Below are 22,909 nucleotides of genomic sequence, written 5' to 3' on the forward strand. Positions count from 1 at the left end.
CACTTTGTCAAAAACTATGTTACTTCAGAGGGAGTCGTTTCCCACAATGTTGTATACTATCAACAGCTCTCCAATGCTTGTTACCAAGTCAGTTTTAAAGTTAATATTTGTTTTGAGTATTTACCAAACGTGTACCTTCCCTTTAAAAGAAACTTGGGAAAGGATTTCAATGTTTCTTTACTGTAGAATGGTTAATCAGTTGAACATCCCAACCCTGGTTATAGCAAGTGATATTCAGTGTTTGATGTTTTTCTCAGCAATAAACAAGATGAGAAAAGAGAAAATCAACTGAAATTCTGCATGCCTAAATTCAGGAATTTAGTTTTCAGTATCATGTGCTCATACATACCTGCGATCTATTGGCATGCTGTGATCAGGCCTTCCACTCATGGTCACTGGAAATGACAGAAGAAGAAAACAAAAAAAATTACAGACATTGAACACTGTTGATGAGACACTGAACAGAAAAACTACAAATTGACAATCTGGCTAAAAGAGCTGCGGGTTTTCTGTTCAAGATCCCAAATCAAATTGCTGCCCAGCTCGGCATTCCACTGAGGAATCGTGTGTGGATAAATCTTTCTCAGAACTTATCCTGGAATAGCTACAAATCAGCAACAGTCCTGTATTGGTCACTAAAACGCAGTGCTCGGAAACCAGTTTACCCTATCATTAAATAAGTTTAGCGAATTTATGTTATAGTCTGCAACTTTGTGTTTCTTTTCCGCATAATTTGATTATTTGATAGGCATTATTTATACCATGCCACTATTGCAATTGCCAATCTCCTTCATTCTTATTTAAATTTTATGTTGGTTTAATGTTTTGTATATTTCCCTTGAATGTATGTAATCTTGATGTTTTTTACCTTGTAAATTCAATGGGAAACTTTAGACTATCTGCCAATCACCAAGAGAGGGCGCTCTTCACCAGGTAGTGTCAACAACTTAGGAATAGGAGAAGCATGAGTGACGGTCACTGACAGCAAATACCTTGAGTTTTGCGTGTTTTTGATTTTGTATTTAGATTTAGCCAAACCTGTATTTTGTTTTTCATAACACAATGCCAGCATAAACCAAACTGTTCTGGAACAGGACATACTGGACACGAGTTCCCCAAGGATAACAAGCGGTGTGCATGAGTTTTGGGGAGTCTTTCTTCTAGGGTAATTAGCAAAAATTCAAAAATGCTGACCTACCAAAAATTGAGAAGAAATCTGAAGTTAAGTTGTATGACAATGTATCTGATTTAATTTTCAAGAGGCTGAGAGACTTCTAAATATTTGTTGAGTATTTTTGAATTTTTAGCATTTACCATTGTTTGCTATAGGAGTTGAGCACCCTTACCTGGTAGGTCTGCTGCCCTCTAGTGGCAGAGCTTTCAAAAAGTCTCCCATTGAATTGAATTGAACAACCAGTCCAAACCTAGCTTTCCAGGATCCTCTCTTGACCAGGTATTCAGGCAAAAAAGATAACCAATCTAGAGGAATCAACTTACAGTCCTCCAAGCTGTCTTTGCTCATGTCCACCTTCTTCTTGTTCATACTGGAGTGGATGCCTTGGACCTGGGGGTTTAGAAATCAACAAAACAAATACCAAATTACACTAAATGCAGTTACATGTAATTATCATGCATGAATAGACAACATTTACTCTGTCAGTTTCCCTGGTGGTTTAATTTTAAACAAGGTTAAGACAAAGAATGTTCAAACATTCTCACCTTTTGTGAAGATGCTTTCTGAGCCTTTTCCGTCTTTTCATCATTGTCTTTGAGTGGAGTTGATTGTTTCTTGGGCTTCAGCCATTTGTTTTCTGTTGGAGGAATATTTGAAAACACTATGATTGAATGGTTTTGCAGGAATTCCCATGGTCAAAGAAAAACAACCTAAATGTACTATCAACCAGGCCTCTATCAATCAGGCCTAGAGGTAATGGGGCATTTGCTACTCTACCCCTGGGCAATGCCTTGGTATTTATACTGCACAGAGGAAACAAGGGCAATTGCCTCCATGCCCCTGAACATTGCTTCAGTATGATTCAGAGAGGTAATGGGGCAATTGCCTATATGTTGCTGGGCATTGCCTCGGTGCTAGGACTTGACAGAGGTATCAGATGTGATTGCCTCCATGCCCCTGGACATTGCCTTGGTGTTGATACTAACCAGAGACATGAAGCAATTGCCTCCATGCTCCTGAGCATATAGGCAACAGGGGCAATCGCCTCCATGGTGCCGATGCTTAATGAAGACACTTGGGCAATTGCCTTTATATGCCCTTTGGCATTGCTTTGGTGCTGATACTTCAGATGCAACAAGGGCAATTGCATCCAAGTCCCTGCACATTGCCCCAATGCTAAGAAATTGCATGCCAGAGTCAAACATGATCTGTCTGCTAACTGTAAGAGTACTGAGTAATGAAAGAAGACCAATCTTAGGAAGAGAACAGTATTCTTGGTTTAGATGGATCCTCATGCCTACCTGCTGCTGGTTTCCCCTTGGCCTTCTCCCTCTTGGAGGCATCTTCATCTTCATCAGCCTCATTGTCCTGCATCCACCATGGCTGAGATTCCTTCTTCTTCCGTTGCTCCTCCTGCTTGGTCTTGGCAAAATACTTATTGAGTCTGTCCGAGTCCACTGAGTCATCTGAAAAAGACTGCGAGCAAAGCAAACAAAAGCAGCTGATAAGAAACATGCTCGAGTGTGGGGTGTTAAAGTTCAAAGAATTTTGCATTGACCGTTTTAGACTATAAAAAAACAATTTTCATAATCGTTTCGAATATGTTTTGCTTTCTTTTATATGAGTACAAGTACCTTCAAAATGGTATTTGAGTGTGAGTAAGCTTGAGTACTTAGCATAAGTTTTACAATCACTGCAATGGAATCCATCTAAATTGCAGGCCTGATTCTTCGCGGAGGCAAGAAAAGCAATGCCCCACACCCCTCGTCATAGCTTTGGTGCCCTTGAAATGCTCCAGTAAAAATCTACAATTTCCTCATTATGGTGCCCTTTACCTAGTTCCTCCTATTATTAGGGTGTTAGAGCGTGAAACCAGACTTTCTGCTTCTTCTCACCCATCTGGCCCACACTCTTGATTTGTTGAGATGCAGAACAAAGAGTCATTCGAACAGCTTTACTCTAAGCACTGCATCTCTATGGAACTCCTTGCCTGGTGCATGTTTCCCCAATCCTACAATCTGGACTGTTTTAAGAGGAACATCAATTCCTGCCTCCAGCTCTCCTGAGTTATTTCCATGTTAAATCATTTTCTTCTTTTAGCCCCTTACTTAGAGTGGCTTTTAGCCTTGTTTGGGGCGAACTTGCATTAAACAAATAAAAAAATAAAAAAACCAAGGAGAGAAAATGCCGTGGTGCCCTTACATACCTCCTTCAAAAACTGTTCAAACTCATCATCCATTTGCCGTTGGGAGAACTTGCTAGCTTTGGCCATCATCTGAAGTCAAAGTCACACTTCAATAGGCGAACTTTGGTACTTCAAGTAGGTTAGCGCAGAATTGTTGTTGGGGCATTCTAGAACTAAATTATGCAGATGAAAAAAGGTTAAGTGTAAAGTATGGGAAGTTGTATCTTTAAAGCAAGGTTACAAGAATATTAAGTCACTCAACCTCAAGTATTTATCCCAAGGGTATCACAAAAGGAGAATAAATGTATATAGAACAGTTTGCGGTAACACCATGTAATGAATCTCTAAATGAGTTGGGGTGGTTCTGAAAAGAACCGTTGGATTAACTCGACGTTTCGATCAGTATGAGAATAAATGTGCAGATTTATTGCTTACGTGCAATACTGATGAAATTTTGAAAGATAGATAGGACTAGAAACTATCTTGAAATGAACCAGGCCTGATACTTCAGGAAGCTAACCGATGCAATTGCTTTGAATGCATTTTGTCGTAAGCATTTTGTATTGTCATTGTGTAATTGTCTTACCCTTGTTTCTTCTTCGGTGTTTATTTGTTTGTTTGTTTGTTTGTTTATTTGTTTGTGTGCTTTCTTGTCTGTATAAAGGCTGTTGTCTACAAGCCACGGCTTATCTAACAGCCTCATGCTCTCGCTCCTGTCTTATACATAGTTAATTCCTAGTTATTAATTTATTATTTGCTTTTAGATTATATTGTTTTTCTGTATAATTTAATACACTTTAGATTTGTTATATTTCTATGTACTGTTTAATTCTCACCATTGTTTTTTTCTTTCCAACGAGAGTATGGAATAAACGTTTATTGAATTGAATTGAATTGAATGTCCCTGGTCAACCCATCAGTATACATGCATTGACTCTCAGTGATTTTTGTTATAAATAATAAGGCTAGGTAGATAGTAGCCCGACTTCTCCTCTGTAGTTCAGTTGCTGGTAGAGCGACATTGTGTTAACCAGGAGGTCACAGCCAAGATCCCCCAAAAAGAAGATGTTTTCAGGAGGAAAGTAAGTCAAGGTTGAAATCCTGCAGCTCCTTTCAAACTTTCCTTGTCAACAAATAGAAATTATGAATAGCCTAGTCATTTTCCCCAGAAGGGATATTATTACACTTTAGGCTAGGGATACTTTGAATGGTGCCTCATCTTTGTAAAGTTGCTATTTTCAATTCCAAACCAACCAAGAACTTAAGTCTTAAGAAGCAAGAAAATAAGTATAGACCTTATGCATTGACGTCATCCAGCCGCCATCTTTGAGGTCAAACGGTGACGAAACAATCAAAACGCACATAGATTGGCCAATGAACAACCTCCTTTTGACCTCAATGCGGGGCCGCCGGACTGAAATGACGTCATGTGCATAAGGTCTATTGTCACTTTCAGTTTCACTTTCAGGTTGAAGAAGTACCTGGTAACTTAAATTTTATTTCGAAGCAATTTATTAACAAGATGAGTCCAACCCCCCCCCCCCTCCCGCCTCCAAGACAAGTCCACACTACTCTCACATGCAGACATGTGCCAAAAATCCATAATTATACTGATACAGACACGGCCCGAACTGTATGTCCGGAAAATGGACCAATTAAAAGTTCACCCGAAACTCCAGTTACAATTTCAAATTTTAAGCTCAGATCATTGGAATCTTACTCTTTTATAGTACCACCACGATCTCTGAAAGCTGTAGTAATTGCAATCAACTAAACACTTATAGCGAAAAGCAAACAAAAAAGCAAATTAAACTTACCGCTAGATGATCAAATGAAAGGTCAATCAAGAATGTAAACATAATTTTGACAGTAATAACTAGCGCCCTCTCTAGTTTAAGATGGTGAACTAGTTGACTGGATTCCACGAGAGGGCGCTATAAAGCAAAATCGTCCTTACGGTACAACGGCTGTTTTATAAATACAAACCAGCACTTATCAAACAGCCGTATAAATAGTGTGGGAAATAAACATTGCACTGTTGCAGAATGGAGTAAATTTACATGATTGAGTACGTGCATAATCACCCGTTATATTCTAGACTTGTAGACTATGCTCAGTAAATTGTAAGTTATGGACACTGTGTGGTTGATCTTTATTCTTAGATGGCTGCTAAAGCTGTTTGATAATATTTTGTTCTTTTAAATTTGCAGATTACTCAATAATTATTATGCTGTCATGTTATCACTCAGTCAGCTCGGTCACCCCCGAGTTGCGAGTGTTTTCACCACTACCCTCACACAATACACGGCATGCACTTGTTTAGTACAAACGTCACTCCTGCTATGAGGAGTTTGTTGCAGTATTCGACAGATACAGACACACATAATTAAACATCCATGGTTAAACATGAACTGCAGAATTAAATATTAAATATTAAATATTAAATTTATATATTACTAATATTATTACTTTTTGGTTTTAACCCATACACCGATTCTTTACCATTTACCCCCGATGCAAGTTTGGAAAAGTTTCCGCATGGCGCCACCACTTTTTCATTCGATATGAAATAATATAGTATCTAATTTACCTCAATGAGATATCCTTTTTTGTAAAAATGAGTGAAAAAGTGGTGACGCCATACGGAAAGTTATCCGCAAGTTTAGTTTAACATCTCTTAGTCTTAGACTTGTCTTGTAATTTGTATGTCTTTTATTCATGTTACTTTATACATTAGTTGACTCATTGATTGATCGCTGGCACTGGCAGTGTTCTTGAAATCCTGATTAACACAGTCCCAGATAAGGAAAAGTTTCCGTATGGCGCCACCACTTTTTCACTCGATATGAAATTATATAGTATCTAATTTACCTCAATGAGATATCCCTTTTTGTAAAAATGAGTGAAAAAGTGGTGACGCCATACGGAAAGTTATCCCCAGATAATTATGATCAATAATTGATGGAAAATATATAATTTATTAATTTATTAAACACCTTACAAACATAAAACAGCTAGCTACAATACAAACAACCTGGATTACTAACACAAATTTTTTTTTTTCTTGTTAGTTACAACAAATTCAACTTTCTTACCTTTGTAAACTTACTATATTGCTCATTCGTAAGAGGACGTGTTGTTCAGGCATGGTTTCTAACTTCTAAAACCACGTAGCACTACAGCTACATCACTAGTGTTGCTATTTATAGGGTGCATTCGTTTAGCTTCCCTGGGTCGACCCTGTTGTGTGGCGTTTTTTTCTTCCAGGACGAACGTGGGTAATTATCTGCACACATTCGTCCTGGGAAAAAAACCGGGGCCGACCCAGGGAAGCTAAACGAATGCACCTATAATCAGTTACTCCATTCATTAGAAGGTAGTGGTCCCCATCTTTACCTGCACAGATGAAGACAGACACTGCTGTCGATTTTCGCCAAACCCTTCAAAACTTAGGATTAATCTTAGGTCCTAGTTAGGGCGGGTAACTTAACCCATCCTAAGTCGAGATAGGATTAATCCTAGAGTTTCGTGGAATCAGCTGCTGGTCTCACAAACCCAGTGGTTTCATTCATCCATGGCTTGATTTCTAAATGCTAGGATGTAAAGCCGAGCAAGGTCAAATCTGGCATGATGCTACAATAAGTACAGAGGAGTAGTGCTTAACAGAAACACAGGTTACCGGCCAAAATTTGAAGTTTTCATTGTTGTGACTGGTGCCCCAAACTCAATTCTTGCTTAGCAAAAATATTTGTCAAGCAGTCTTTTTTGCATAAAAGCATTATGAAATTGGGCCCTGGTCTTTGAAAATTACCTGCAGTCCAGGGTTCAATTTCACAAAGGGTTTAGCACAAGTCCTTGGAGATATTAAAAACTTGAGGCTATTCCTAAGTTAGGACACGTAACTCGTCTGAACTCGAGATATGACTAGTCTTAACTCTTTGTGAAATCCACCCCATGATGTTCAACCTTGATTGATGCTGTGTGTGCTTAAAATTGAAATATCTCCATTTGTGATTAGGCAACTAACTACAGCAGTCCAAATGCTCAACAGCTTCTTGAGACTCTGCACCCGGCAGGCTCCCAGTCCGAGGTTCAACACCACTCACTCCCTGGTCATCCGAGGCTTCATGGGGGGTCAGACTACAAATGGAGAGGGAGGGCAGAGTTTCACACCTCGGAGGGCGGTTCTCTATGTACCAGGTAGTGATGAGCGCAAGCTAGCTAAGCTGGCTGGGTTGACAGTCGACTGTGCTGTAATGGATTGTGAAGATGGTGTAGCAGCCAATAGGAAAGTATGTGAGACTCTGACAGTCCACCTCATTTATCATGCCCCTTCCTTATCCTCCCCCCCCTACCCATCACAAAACAAGATCTTAAAACTCCTCAAAACAAACAAAAAACCCAATTAATAGTGTCTTCTTATACGGGATGTGATAGGCTGTTGAAAAAACCCTGAACTGTGAGCGCGAAGCTTGCTTACACATCTTTGTTAACTTTCTTCTTCTTTTTTTTTGAGAAGAAAAAAAGTTTTTTTTCAAACAGAGAACTAACATCCCTGTTATGATAAAAGTTCAACTGAAGTACAATTTGTCTGAGCAATTTGTTTTTGACAGTTATTGAAAGACTTAAATTTGGGTTGCACAAAGAAAAATGACTTGAGTTGGATTTGAACCTAAGGAATCCAGATCAACGTGCTGGCACTTTACTATCTAGTTAATTTTTTTTTAATCAAATAAATATCAATTGTGTTTTGTTGACTCTTTGAGATTTGTGTGGATTGTCTATAGATTTGTTCTTTTCAATATTGACATTGATGGAAAAGTAGAAAGTTTACAAGATCTCTTGGTCTGACGAAGCATGTCACTGCAATAAAATAATACAAAGTCAGAACTTTTGAGTTCGCAGGTAACTTAATTGTTTCACCCACAGGATGTTGCCAGGCAGACAATCCGAAAAACACTAGATTCATTACATCTACCGACCGTGGGAGACGTAGCCGTCCGTATCAACGCTGTAGACTGTGGTCTCGCTGGGGAGGACTTGGATGAAATATTGAAGGCAGAGAGGCTACCAGACACCTTGATGTTACCCAAGGTGGAATCAGTTCAACATATACAATGGGTACGTCAATTATTCTCTCCAGAGCCCATCAATTTTCTGCTAAGCAAATCTGCTTAACAATTTCCTGCTATTAAGCAGCAATTAGCAGGATACGTCACAAAATGTGACATGGTAGTTTGGCTATATAACCTTGTTCTGGTAAGCAGAATTTACTTTTGCTTAGCTTTGTTTGTGCTTTAACAGCTCTATAAACAAGTGCCCTGGGCCCAATATGGGGCTCAATTTCCATAGAAAAAAAATCCAGGTCTCTGCGATTTTGAGGCGTGGAGATGTTGATGTCTAGGTCTAGAATTACATGAACATGTAGGTCTTGAATAGTCTTGAACTAAAAACTTTCAATTAAATTCTAGCTGACAGAGAAGCTTCAACACAACTTTGCCACAAAACCACCACCAAACCCTTTGAAACTTGTCATTTTCGTGGAGAGTGCTATGGGTCTACTGCGACTTGCTAATATATGCGAAGAGGGTCAGAGGTTATCACAGACTGCTCCATTCACATTAGAAGGGGTGGTGTTTGGGTCGGATGACTTTTGTGCAGACATAGGTAAGATGATTTTGTCTCCCAAAGGAGAAGTTTTTAAGGTGCTTGTAAAAGTTGTCTTATGGTATTGTTTTAGGTGATGATTAGAAAAAGTGATCTTGTTTTAAACTAATGCAAGTATTATTTTTTTCTGAACCCAATATGGTGCTCAATTTCCATAGAGCTACTTAAACAGAACATATTGCTTTACAATTTAATTGAAAGTTTTTAACTTGTTGAAAACAAAGCAGGTTTCAAAATGATGGGAATAGGCAGTAGAATACGTGACATGCTTAAATTTCTAACAAACCATTGCTTAACTTGAAGCCCCCTTTTTTTTGTACAAAATATTTTTACAGATTAGGGTTTTTTTTTTAAAGTAAATGCCTGAAAGTCTTTTGCAAGCTTACAATCAGAGCAGATGGTGAGGGGGTGATTTCACAAAGAGCTGCAAATCATTTGTAGGAAAGTGTGATGTCAGTTTTAGTGCTTTGTGAAATCAAGCCCTGAGCATACTGATCGAAATGTGGAGTTGTTCAGCGCCATCACAGTTCAAAGAGAGATATATTTGATCTACATGGTGCAAACGCAAACATTTCTATACCATAAACCAGACATGAAACTGCAGTTCGTCTTAAAGACCAGGCACAGCAACATTGTGTTTTTTAATTTTCAGCAGCACAGCTGAAAAACCAAAAAGGAGGAAATCAGGTTAACAGCTGAAAAAATTGCATGCTTGAATTATGCAGAAGAAGTTTTAAAAACAGGTATATGATTAACTTGTGTACATTTCTATATCTTCAATCTTGTTAATAGGTGCAACCAGAACACCAGAAGCAGCTGAATTATTGTATGCTCGGCAGAAAGTCATCACCGTTGCTAAAGCATATCGCCTTCAAGCCATCGATTTGGTTCATATTGACTTTAAAGGTACATTAAAACCTGGGACTAGTTTCATAGTGCTGCTTAAAGCAGAAGATAATGCTTAACAAATTCCTGCTTAGTAGATATGAGCAGGCTACCAGCCACCAATGGCACATGTGTCATGGCGTTTTGGCTGATAATCTTATTCTGGTAAGCATTATTTGGTGGTGTGTTTAGGTACCTTTTATGTCCTTTTAATTAGCTCTATGAAATGCTTAAAGCAGCTCTGTGACATTTGGTCCTGTACTCCCTAAGGGCATCTTGCATACAGATGACCTCAATATTTCAATATTCTCCTCTCCTATGCCATTCCAAACCAAACATGTTTGAACTAGGATTGGAATGCCTGACGAATGACAAACAATAGACCGATCCAGTAGGCTCCGCCCACGACGCACGTGGGGCTCTCCAATGGCTTTCTGCACAACTCTGACGCGCGCGCCAAGCAGATGCGCACGCATGTCGGACCTTAGTGTCGGACCTTCGTTGCGTTGTGATTGGTCAGTACGCAATGGGGCGGGGCCTAATGGATCGGTCTATTGTTTAAATGTTTTTGGGTGAAAATTTTTCATATTACATGTACTTCTTTAAGGGAATCCTTGATCAAAAAAAAAAATAGTTTACACTACTAACAACTGCAGTGCTTTTACCTTGTAATTTTTTATGGCAACTCATTTTCGGAGTATTTACCAATGATTTAGTGTATTATGTTCTATATTGGGTGTACACCTGCAACAAGAATAAATCGCAATAACTTGGGGGCGAACTTTGAAACTGAGTGGAAATTGAAAATAACTTTTGTGACTTTTATTTGTTCAGATTTAGAGTCACTGGAGAAGCAGTCGTTAGAAGGTGCCCGTATGGGATTTACAGGTGAGACTTGAAGCCAGTCTAATTGAATTGCTACAAAACAATTGTATTGAGTAATAAACGCAGGCATGTTTAATGTAATCCTCTATTAAAGACATTTCTTTTCTACAAAAATGGTTGCAGCATGATCATGTACTACTGTTCTACGTGTATTGACAATATTTTAAGGTAACAATTAAAAGCTTTTTCTTTTGACGTTTACAGGAAAGCAAGTTATTCACCCGACTCAAATTCCAGTTGTACAGAAAGCATTCAGCCCCTCCCCAGAAAAAATGGAATGGGCCAAAGCTCTCATAGAAGCTTTTGAGGACCATCAACATTCTGGGAAGGTACGTACACACAAGGACAATCCCACTTTTCTGTATAGGGTTTCCAAATTACATTTATCTTCAGCTAAAAGATTCAAAATCATCAGATATTTGTCAAATCTTCCAGATTATATTTTGTTATTTTTTATTTTTGTTTTTCCCCCTCATAGGGAGCGTTTACATTTCGAGATAGCATGATTGACATGCCTCTTGTCCTGCAAGCGAGAAACATTTTGAGAATGGCTACAATGACAGCAGAGAAATCGTGAAGGAGCTCTGTGACAGAACTATCAAGTCTTGGAACCAAACTGGAAGCTGATGTTGGAAGCAATCTTGAAGGTAAACATTGGAACCCTTGGAACCGTGTTGGACACAAACCCTAGAACCAATCTTGGACACAAACCTCGGAACCATGTTGGACACAAACCTTGGAACCCTGCTTAGACACAATCGATGGAACCATACTTTGACGCAAACCCCTGGAACCATGCTCGAACTCAAACCTTGGAGCCGGACTGGACACAAACCATGGAACCATGCTTGGATTTAAACCCTGTAACTACGCTGAACACAAACCCTGGAACCATTTTTGCAAACCTTGGAACCGAACTGGACACAAACCCTAGAACCAATCCTGGATATGAACCCTGTAACTATATTGAACACAAACCCTGGAACCATGCTTGGCCGCAAACCCTGGAACCATATTTGCAAACCTTGGAACCGAACTGGACACAAACCCTAGAACCAATCCTGGATATGAACCCTGTAACCATGCTTGGCCGCAAACCTTGGAACCATATTTGCACACCTTGGAACCGAACTGGACACAAACCCTAGAACCAATCCTGGATATGAACCCTGTAACTATATTGAACACAAACCATTACGTGAAAGTAAAACAAGACAGTATTTCACAGGACTCTGGAAAAGTACCGAGTATACAGTGCTTTACACCAATCCTTGTATGGGTAAACCCAAGTAATACTGTTTATCCCTGATGTTAATTTAATTTAGGATTTATTAAACATAAAATTATACAAATCTGCTTAAGTCCGAGTGCCTTGGATCAGCTTGGTAGAAGAGTGTCTCCATTTTGGATTCTTGTGATGACCGCTTGACCTTCGGCTCCAAGATGACTTAATACACTGCAGTACGCTTGCCTGGATACAAAAGATAATCAGTAACAATCTCTTCAAACAAGTTTGTGGGGGACTGGTTAAATTACTGTTTTTTTTTTAAAGGAACAATGTTATGAAATAAGAGGACAGCAAACAAACGCAATCAGAAAATGAGATTCAGGCCTTCATCTCGGGGTACAATATTATTATGAGCAATGGGGTCAGTAAACAACGACTGAAATAAAATGCATTCAGGATAAGTTTTTAACATGAACTTCTTTTGTTATTTCTGTACTTAAACAAAAAAAGTTACAGAATTTAGACATAATTTCAAAGAACGCGCTGCGTACAGGGAACATTTCCACCACCTTGCCCTGCCCAGGCATTAGTCTACTTGTCATGCGCATTTACCATGTGCGTGAATACTCGTGTGCGCACTTTTTACATAACAAAGATAGCACATTGCACGTGATGTTGAATGGACCAATGAAAACTCAACTCTCGTTCATGAATATGTATGCGGTATAGTACAAGTAGTAGGAGATATTCACCTGAGAGTCTTGTCAGTTCCGACCCCTCTCCAGTGCTCACACTCTACAACTAGCTTGGAACAGTCACCGGTGAATGCTTTAATGAGCTGCGGATGAAGCACAGCCACTGTCTCCAGGCTATGTAGAGTTGAGGCTTGATGAATCCTGAGATGCCGGGAGAGGAAGCTCCGAAGGATGCTCAACAGCTCGGACCTGTTTGGTGCGCAAAATAATAATAATAATAAAAAAAACAGAATTGGCATTCCTCAAAGCGCTTAACAGCAAAATGAAAAGCATTACAAGAAAACAAAAACTTATAGGCCTAAATTCCCCAGTTAAATCCTACACGCTGTTACCTACACGTATATTAAATGAAACCACTAAAAATACAAACAACTAAAGGATCTGAAAAACTACTCTTTACACTAAAAAGTTAAAATTACAAGTGAAACCATCACATCTATTAAATTGTTGCAGTTAGAACACATGGGGTTCGCCCGAGGTTTCTAGTCTGATTGACAGCATTCTGCATCTTGTAAGCCAATGGTGCTATAAAGGAGTAGGTCTCGAAAAGTAGCTCCACATTACCTTGCAGAGACAAAATAATGAGCGCTTTGAAACGTTCCTCGGGGTGTGATAAAGCGCTGTATAAGAGGTTTCTAGTCTGATTGACAGCATTCTGCATCTTGTAAACCAATGGTGCTATAAAGGAATAGGTCTCGAAAAGTAGCTCCACATTACCTTGCAGAGACAAAATAATGAGCGCTTTGAAACATTCCTCGGGGTGTGATAAAGCCCTGTATAAGAGGTTTCTAGTCTGATTGACCAGCATTCTGCATCTTGTAAACCAATGATGCTTTAAAGGAATAGGTCTCGAAAAGTAGCTCCACATTACCTTGCAGAGACAAAATAATGAGCGCTTTGAAACATTCCTCGGGGTGTGATAAAGCCCTGTATAAGAGGTTTCTAGTCTGATTGACAGCATTCTGCATCTTGTAAACCAATGGTGCTATAAAGGAGTAGGTCTCGAAAAGTAGTTCCACATTACCTTGCAGAGACAAAATAATGAGCGCTTTGAAACGTTCCTCGGGGTGTGATAAAGCGCTGTATAAGAGGTTTCTAGTCTGATTGACAGCATTCTGCATCTTGTAAACCAATGGTGCTATAAAGGAATATGTAGGTCTCGAAAAGTAGCTCCACATTACCTTGCAGAGACAAAATAATGAGCGCTTTGAAACATTCCTCGGGGTGTGATAAAGCGCTGTATAAGAGGTTTCTAGTCTGATTGACAGCATTCTGCATCTTGTAAACCAATGGTGCTATAAAGGAATATGTAGGTCTCGAAAAGTAGCTCCACATTACCTTGCAGAGACAAAATAATGAGCGCTTTGAAACATTCCTCGGGGTGTGATAAAGCCCTGTATAAGAGGTTTCTAGTCTGATTGACAGCATTCTGCATCTTGTAAACCAATGGTGCTAAAAAGGAATATGTAGGTCTCGAAAAGTAGCTCCACATTACCTTGCAGAGACAAAATAATGAGCGCTTTGAAACATTCCTCGGGGTGTGATAAAGCCCTGTATAAGAGCCTATTATTATTAGTAAATAAGGTCAGCCAAAAAGATAACCAGAGGAATCCTTGTTGATAAGCTAGCGATACTCACTGTAGATTAGGAGGTGTATCCTTCTTGCATGCATCCATCATGGCGGCTAGTAGAGACGACATGGTTTTCTTGACTGATGCCACATCACAAAGAAGAAGATACTCTAGTACTGTGGCTAGTAACACCACAGCATCTCTACAAAAATAACAGCACCGAAAGACGATGTTAGAATCTCCGAGGATACAGTCACAGTGGAAACAACATTTTGTGTTGAACAAAGAAACATGGACCAAGGCAGGATTGACACCTGCGCCCCCTAGATTAAAGTGCTGCCACTTATTCATTCATTCAAACTGATATTTATTTCCATACTTCATGAAAACAGAGTACAAACAATGTTTTACCAACTGAGGTATCTAGCCCTCTTGTTTTTTGATGTCCATATTGTGTCTCTCTATTAAAATAAATTAATAAAAAAACGTTGTCAACATCTATGGTGAACATGGCAACTAACACTACAGTAGATGTGTTTAATATTTTCACTCCAGTAAGGGCAAAAACACTGGCACAAAAAAAATGTAATAGTCTACACTCTATACTTGAACCTAACCACTACAGCCAACGTTAACAGCCATGGAACCAACATCAACAGCCATGGAAATATTTAGAGCTTACCTACAATAGATGTTAAATTTGGGTTCGAATCCCACCCGAGTAATATGCCTGTGATATTTTTTCACAGGACTCCGCGGGAAAGTACTGAGTATACAGTGCTAACACACATCGGTGTATGGGTAAAACAAAAAAAATTAATAGAGCTTACCTGACGACCTGCTGTGGATTGTAAGTACGTCTGATGAGTTCTTGTAGGAAGGCCATGGTGTAAGGTAAATGACTAGGAGGCTGCTGGCCATGGTAGGCAAGATAGTGCTGCCGTATTACCTTCAGGGCTAAGCCTCTCAGCATACTGCACAGAAGAATAAAGGCAGTGAATTAGAAATGGTTTCAGAGTAAGGCCCTGTCCAAAACGGCAACCCTCGGCTACAGCTACGGCTAGATCAGAGCATTTGACAGCGTTGAAGAAAAGGCAGAAGCAAGGTATAACTCTTTGTGAAATCCGCCCCAGGGGTAATAATGTTTGAAGCGCACTGATCACTCTTTGGTATTGAGCTATTGACCCTATTCACCCTGACGTCATCATGAGAATAATCTTGGATGCGCCACAGTTTGGTGGTCAATGTCAACGTGCGTTATTCAGTGAAGTGCGCATTTTAGGCGAGACAGCGTTTACACGTACATGTAAACCTATTGACCACAAAAATGGTGAGCGTGGCACAGTCGCAGCATGTGACGTGCGTGCAAGGGGTGAATACAAGAGTTTATAGTATTATTAGTAGTATAGAGTAGTAGTAGTGCAGCATGTGATGTGCGTGCAAGGGGTGAATACAAGAGTTTATAGTATTATTAGTAGTATAGAGTAGTAGTAGTGCAGCATGTGATGTGCGTGCAAGGGGTGAATACAAGAGTTTATAGTATTATTAGTAGTACATGTATAGAGTAGTAGTAGTGCAGCATGTGATGTGCGTGCAAGGGGTGAATACAAGAGTTTATAGTATTATTAGTAGTATAGAGTAGTAGTAGTGCAGCATGTGACGTGCGTGCAAGGGGTGAATACAAGAGTTTATAGTATTATTAGTAGTATAGAGTAGTAGTAGTATTAGAAGAAGTAGTAGAAAACTTGAATGAATTGACATGAACAAGCAAAATCTGTTGATACCTGATTTGTGGATGGAGCTGCCTGGAGCAGGATTTATGCAATGATACCTGTGGGTACACGGAGGAACAAAAAAGTACCCTGTGTTATTAAAGCCATTATACACTTTCGGAACAGAACAAAAAAATAAAATTCACAGATTTACAAATAACTTACAGGGTTTACAGAAGGTAATGGTAAAAGACATCTCCTGAAATATTATTAAATGAAATGCTTTACTTTTTGAGAAAACAAGAAAACAATTATTAATTCTCGATATCCAGAATTACGGATTATAGTAAACACATGTCATGATACTGCGAAAGGTGTGGAAATAAGGGTGGGTTTTCCCGTTATTTTCTCCCGACTCTGATGACCGATTGAGCCTAAATTTTCACAGGTTTGTTATTTATATTTGATTTTTGTGAAGGGATTTTTTCCTTTGTGAATATTAAGAATGATGCATGTATTTTTGTTTTAACTTGTTTAACAGAGATTTAATAGGAAGTGTTTCAAAAAGTAAGATTTTGTGAAAGGAAAATCCATAAATTAAATTCAGATGATTTTCCTGTACTTGTGCGAATTCAACATATGAACAAACAAAATAAATATAAAAACATCTTTGTTTGGGGTTCATAGAAGTAAAGAGTTGACATTACCATAATGGGGTGATTTGGCGTTGAGACTGCCGAGGATGGACCAGCCATTAATGAAGAAGCTTTCTGCTGTAATTAATAAAAATTTAAGATACATAATGTACATGTACAACTGATTTTAAAATCCATGTAATATAGGACTAAAACTGGACTCTATATACCAGCAGATATTGATGTGGTCCAGCACCCAGTCATATAACAAAAACAGACATTGGCTCTAGTTTGTAAGCATGATATTAATGGAGACACGTAAAAGGGTAGGAACACTTTTTTTGAATAATTGTCTTTGTGGATATGTAACAACCAATGCTTATTTTTTAGGCAGAATATTTATTATGCCTGAGTTTAGTGTGCGGGGGGGGGGGGATTATGGATTAAATCCGTTCCCAGTTTGCCATGGTGAAAGGGATGCTGCAGTGAATTCAAATAAAACAGTTACTTTTGCTGTCATTTATTTCTGATATATGTATTGAACATCAATAAAATGTGTTTTGTTTATTCCCGACATATCTGACTTGCGTAATTAGCGAATAAGTCATGCCCCCCCTTTTGTGGATTGTTACCGCCCCCCCCTACCATCGACGTCATGTCGGGAATTCAAACATATCGTTGGCAGAAGGAGTCTGGTCCCTAACTACACGCGCCTAGGTACCAGGCCACACAGTGCAAATGTCTCTATATGCACACAGCCAGGGGGCCCGACGGCTCGGGTTACCGACATGACGTCACGTTTATGCAAATGAAGGCTCCTTTTTAGGGGCGGGGTAAGTTCCCCTAATCTCTTGAAAACCATTTTTAAAATACTTGCGCATTTAAAAAAAAAATATAAAAATATATTTCAGGTTTCAAAAGTCATGCTTAATCGTTTAAATGAATAAAAAAACAAAAAACTGCAGCCACCCTTTAAAAATGTAAATGTGGCAAATGTTATTCCTAAATTTCTAGTCTAAACTTTCCAGGAAATTTGTCTTAAATGCAAAAGGAACTTATTCTGATATAACTGAATCTACACCAAGGAACAATTACAATGAATATCGGATCACAAATTTATATTAACATAATACCTATTCATAATGCAGGGATTTTTCAACAACAATTCTTTCTCAACCCCTGAAATTCTAGGAAATATCAACACATGAAACCTTCCATTTCATACCCACGCAAACTCACCCCTTGGAATCGTAGGAAATACTGCTGCACCAACTCATGTAGCTTGCGTTGGATGAAGTCATCTCGCTGCAAATCAAGACTAGCCAGTCCCTCCATAAACTGAAACAAAAATAACATGCTGTAGTAAATATGGTGTTGAGCAGTCAATCAATCAATCAATATAACATTTATTTCCAGTCATGTGTTTGAGCTCTCAATCTTCGAGTCCAACAATTTTAAGAGTTGGACTCCAGTCTGACTTGAGCCACAAAGGTTTTAGTCACTTCAGCTTAAAAGTAGGCCTCTTTAAATATTAAATCTTCCATGTGCCGACCGGTCGCTAGAGACCAGTTTAATATTGTGACCTTTAAATATGTTTACAGGTAATTAGAATTTTGCAGTTAAGTCTTGATGATCAAATCCGAGTCCCAAGTCCGAGTCAATTGACAATCTTGACTGAAGTATGAGTTTGAGTTGTGGACCATCTTGAATCATGTCCAAGTCATTGATCATCTTGACCACTTTGACTCAAGTTTGAGTAATTAAATATATTAAACCTCATATTGTCCACAGCAAGATAAATTATGATCTACAATGCATGACCACATCACTCCAATCCTTTATAATCTACATTGGCTTCCCATCAAACAACGCATCAAATTCAAAATAATCATTCTCACTTTCAAGGCACTCCAAGGTTCAGCCCCACTCTATATTCAAAACCTGTTGACTCCCCGTACTACAAGACCGGGTCTTAGATTCACCAGCAACATGCTCCTTGTTCCCCGGTCTCGTCTAGCCAGCTACGGGGACAGCGGTTTTTCCATTACAGCACCCAGGCTCTAGAATTCACTCCCTGAAAACCTCCGGAAAATACATAACATCTCCATCTTTCAGCAGCAACTCAAGACACACCTGTTCACACTTGCTTCCCCTAACACTTGAGAATTCCCTCCTTTCCATCTGGATCGGCGCCTTTGAATGGTTTTATACCAGATTTAGTGCGCCTTATAAATGCTGTGTTATTATTATTATTATTATGATCTACAATGTCACTCAGGGTAGTTTATGTCACAATGTAGAGTAAGGCTCATAATGTCTTTTAGGGCAATGTTTATCTTTGGCTTTTAATAACAATAATAATAATAATAATAAAACCATTCTTATATAGCGCATATCACCGTGAGGTCCCTATGCGCTATAAAAGGAAATCAACAATTATTGTACAAAGTAAACAGATATTTTTTAACCGGGTTTTGAATTGTTTTGATGTCTCAGCCTGTTTGACAACCTCTGGAAGACTGTTCCGTAACTGAACTGATGCATATTGGAAAGAGCGGGAACCGTACGACTTGGTTTTGATAACAGGGGGAGTCAGTAGGGATTTATTTGAAGATCGCAGATTTCTGGTTGTTTTGTACTCCTGAACTAAGCTTTTGAAGATAAACAGGGGCAATACCATGGATACATGGATAAGTCAGAACCAAAACTTCAAAACCAATTCTAGCCCGTGTTGCAGCCAATGAAGGTCCTTAAGAATGGGTGTGATGGATTGGACCATTCAATTGTTTTAGCCCTATAGAAATCTAGTTGTATACAAAATTAACCTGTGAATATTTTTTCATTTCAACGCAAGAAGAGTAATCCCTATACAAATACACAATCCGACTTATACTTAAACGGTTGGTATAAAAAGTGATGACTTTTTTCCGTTACCATGTTTCTCAAAATGCATTATACATGTACCATCCAATGGGAGACTTTCCAACGCTAGGTGGCAGCAGACATACCGGGTAAATTTCCATTGTTTACGTAGTTCTGAACATGCGCATAATTCTGAGAACAATGGATTTACCCGGTAAGTCTGCTGCCCTCTATCGTCCCAGAAAGTCTCCCATCCAAGCTGCTGTACTTCTGACCACATAAGTTTTTATTGCCATTAATTTCAGAGTCATTACTAAATGCATCAGACCATTTAAAGCCATTATACACTTTCGGTACAGAAAAGAAGAACAAAAGTTCAAAGATTTACAAATAACTTACAGGGTTAACAGAAAGTAATGGTGAAAGACTTCTCTTGAAATATTATTCCATGAAATGCTTTACTTTTTGAGAAAACATTAAAACAATATCAATTCTCGATAGCGAGAATTATGGATTTTTTTAAACACATGTCATGACACAGCGCAACGTGCGGAAACAAGAGTGGGTTTCCCCCGTTATTTTCTCCCGACTCCGATGACCGATTGAGCCTAAATTTTCACAGGTTTGTTATTTTATATATAAGTTGTGATACACAAAGTGTGGGTCTTTGGACAATACTGTTTATCGAAAGTGTCCAATGGCTTTAAGCTTTCTGTAATTATTTACCAGATGTAATGTCTCCCTGATGGCAGACAGCATGGGTGGTGGTAGACTCTTCTTAGGGTTGAACAGCGCCGGTGGGAGTACAAGCTCAGTCAGAATGCCTGGAAGTTGTGACTGTGATTTGCCCTAGTAGAACAAGAAGATTAACCGTTAAACATCTGCTAAATTAATAATAATAATAATAATAATTGTGGCTTCTTATAAAGCGCATGTAGTAACTTCAATTACTGACTTTAACCATGCTTTAACTCACTGGATTAGGTTAACGAACCATGTGTACATGACTTTAATAAACAACAAGATGGATGCCAACACAACTACAAAACACCCTTTCTACAAACAGTCAATAGAGGGCGCTAACACAATAATCAACAACAGGTTATCACAACTCCTCCTCCTTTAGATAATACTTAACACAACAACTTTAAGGAAATAACAACCTGAACACTAGAACATTCAATCCAAGAGAATTAGTTTCAGAACCAACTTTCACAGGTCTGAAGGAAAACATGCATTAACCTATTGGCTGGTTCCACTGTTACATGAGGAACTATTATTAATCAACAACTGTTTCAATGGTAACAAAAGAAGAACTGTGTTTTTTAGAGTCACAGATCTGGAAATCCATAGAGTTCAGGTTTGGTGCGAACGCGTGTGGATCTGCGAAGTTCAATGTCTGGTTCTGTGTTCTGTGAGCCAGTCTGCTCTGCTGGCATTGGACTTGGCTCTTCCACTGATGGTGTACTGTCAATCTGTACAAGTGGTTGTTCACCAACCATTTCCTCCCTCTCCGATGAAGGAATGGGCCAATTTGGCTCCAAACTGGGTGTGTTTGAGACATATCGAAAACGCATTTGATCAACATGGCGCCTCCACACACGACCATCCTCAAGTCGGACTGTGTACATAAGATGGCCACACAATGATACTACACGCCCTGCCATCCATCTAGGGCCCGGCGCATAATTATGCACATAAACGGTGTCGTTCACATGAAACGAGCGAGGTTTTGCGTGTTTATCATGATGTTCCTTCTGTGCACATTGCTTGTTGGTTACTCGACGTCGTAGATCCGGACGGACCAAATCAAGTCTTGTCTGCGGTCGACGATTCATCAACAATTGAGCTGGGGAAATTCCTGTCGTGGCATGTGGCGTGGTGCGATACGTGAACAAGAATCGTGACAACTTTGTCTCAACAGTACCCTCATTCATACGCCTCATTGCGGCCTTAAAAGACTGAACTGCACGCTCAGCCAACCCGTTGGATGATGGGTGGAATGGCGCGGACCGGACATGTTTAATGCCATTCCTTTTCAAGAATTCCTGAAACTCTGCACTGGTGAAATTACTGCCATTATCGGAAACAATAATATCTGGCAATCCATGTGTCGCGAAGGTCTGACGCAGCTTCTCTACTGTAGCCAGTGACGTTGCACTATGCATAGCATGTATATCTAGCCACTTGCTATGTGCATCAACAATTATGAGAAACATTCGTCCCATAAATGGACCTGCATAATCCACGTGAAGGCGTGACCATGGACGCTGGGGCCACTCCCATGGGTGCAGTGGTGCAACTGGTGGTGATTGACGTGAGGTTTGGCATGGCGAACACTGTTTGACTTTACTCTCAATGTCTTTGTCCATGCAGGGCCACCATACATAACTGCGACCCAACGATTTCATGCGCGACACTCCAGGGTGCGATTCATGTAACTCCTCCACAAGACGCTGGCGACCCTGTGGGGGGATGACAACACGTGACCCCCACATTATGCAGCCGTCTTGGATGCTTAATTCTGTTTTACGACAGATGTATGGCTGCAATGCTGAATTTGCACATTCTGCTGGCCAACCATTCATCACAAATGATCGCACCTGTGACAATACCGGGTCTCGGCCTGTCCAGAGGCGAATTTTCTCTGGGCTGACTGGTGTTGACTCCATGTGATCCATGACCATGACATAATCCGCTGGAACTGGTACATGCGAAGGTGTATGGGGTAATGGTAATCTGCTCAGTGCATCGGCATTACCATTTAATGACCCTGGTTTGTAGACCAACTGGTAATCATAAGCGGAAAGTGTAAGTGCCCACCGCTGAATTCTGGATGATGCCATGGGGGGTATCATTCGCCCTTCACCTAATAAACCGAGCAACGGCTTATGATCAGTAGATATCACAAACTTCCTACCGTACACATACTGATGGAACTTTTTTACTCCAAAGACCATTGCTAATCCTTCCTTGTCTAGTTGTGAATAATTACGCTCTGGTGGAGACAGGGAACGTGATGCATACGCAATTGGATGTTCTGTTCCATCGGACATTCGGTTGGCCAGCACTGCGCCCACACCATATGGACTAGCATCACATGATAGCACTAACTCCTTCTCTGGGTTGTAATGCACCAGAACTTGAGCTGAAACTAACAATTCCTTAGATTCACGGAAGGCTTCATCCTGGGCTGTGTCCCATGACCAGCGGGTGTCCTTCCTCAACAAACAGTGCAAAGGGGCTATGAGCGACGACAAGTTGGGCAAAAACTTTGCGTAGTAGTTGAGAATACCCAGGTAGGATTTTAACTCAGTTACATTACGGGGGACTGGCGCATCCTTTATCGC

The 22,909-nt window shown here is 39.7% G+C and overlaps 3 protein-coding genes across 5 annotated transcripts in view; 1 reads left to right on the top strand and 2 right to left on the bottom strand.

The window, feature by feature from the left end:
• LOC117296970 (centrosomal protein of 162 kDa-like) overlaps positions 1-5,251 on the bottom strand; it is a 39,718-nt gene extending 34,467 nt beyond the window's left edge. The window contains exons 1-6 of the mRNA XM_033780073.1: positions 5,177-5,251; positions 3,381-3,532; positions 2,476-2,650; positions 1,720-1,811; positions 1,498-1,564; positions 350-395 (exon numbers count right to left, since the gene is read on the bottom strand). Coding sequence (XP_033635964.1) covers positions 350-395; positions 1,498-1,564; positions 1,720-1,811; positions 2,476-2,650; positions 3,381-3,449 — 449 coding nt within the window. The 5' untranslated portion in view covers positions 3,450-3,532; positions 5,177-5,251. The remainder of the gene's footprint in view (positions 1-349; positions 396-1,497; positions 1,565-1,719; positions 1,812-2,475; positions 2,651-3,380; positions 3,533-5,176) is intronic.
• Positions 5,252-5,377: 126 nt separating this feature from the next.
• LOC117296379 (citramalyl-CoA lyase, mitochondrial-like) lies at positions 5,378-11,383 on the top strand. Of its 3 annotated transcripts, XM_033779261.1 has the most exons (8): positions 5,378-5,482; positions 7,378-7,651; positions 8,289-8,480; positions 8,831-9,026; positions 9,819-9,932; positions 10,746-10,799; positions 11,001-11,125; positions 11,275-11,383. In XM_033779261.1, exons 1-8 carry the CDS (start codon positions 5,469-5,471, stop codon positions 11,371-11,373), a joined length of 1,068 nt encoding a protein of 355 aa, XP_033635152.1. In that variant the 5' UTR covers positions 5,378-5,468; the 3' UTR covers positions 11,374-11,383. The 3 variants fall into 3 exon arrangements, with proteins under 3 accessions (XP_033635152.1, XP_033635149.1, XP_033635151.1); XM_033779258.1 differs by having other exon boundaries at positions 11,001-11,383; XM_033779260.1 differs by having other exon boundaries at positions 5,386-5,427; positions 11,001-11,383.
• Positions 11,384-12,154: 771 nt separating this feature from the next.
• The window catches only part of LOC117296378 (protein MMS22-like), a 57,130-nt gene continuing 46,375 nt past the window's right edge, over positions 12,155-22,909 (bottom strand). Inside the window, exons 27-34 of the mRNA XM_033779257.1 lie at positions 20,286-20,408; positions 17,937-18,035; positions 16,770-16,835; positions 16,135-16,181; positions 15,181-15,324; positions 14,418-14,552; positions 12,777-12,968; positions 12,155-12,267 (exon numbers count right to left, since the gene is read on the bottom strand). Coding sequence (XP_033635148.1) covers positions 12,174-12,267; positions 12,777-12,968; positions 14,418-14,552; positions 15,181-15,324; positions 16,135-16,181; positions 16,770-16,835; positions 17,937-18,035; positions 20,286-20,408 — 900 coding nt within the window. The 3' untranslated portion in view covers positions 12,155-12,173. The remainder of the gene's footprint in view (positions 12,268-12,776; positions 12,969-14,417; positions 14,553-15,180; positions 15,325-16,134; positions 16,182-16,769; positions 16,836-17,936; positions 18,036-20,285; positions 20,409-22,909) is intronic.

Source organism: Asterias rubens, chromosome 11 (genome assembly GCF_902459465.1).
Source record: "Asterias rubens chromosome 11, eAstRub1.3, whole genome shotgun sequence".
NCBI classification, from domain to species: domain Eukaryota; kingdom Metazoa; phylum Echinodermata; class Asteroidea; order Forcipulatida; family Asteriidae; genus Asterias; species Asterias rubens.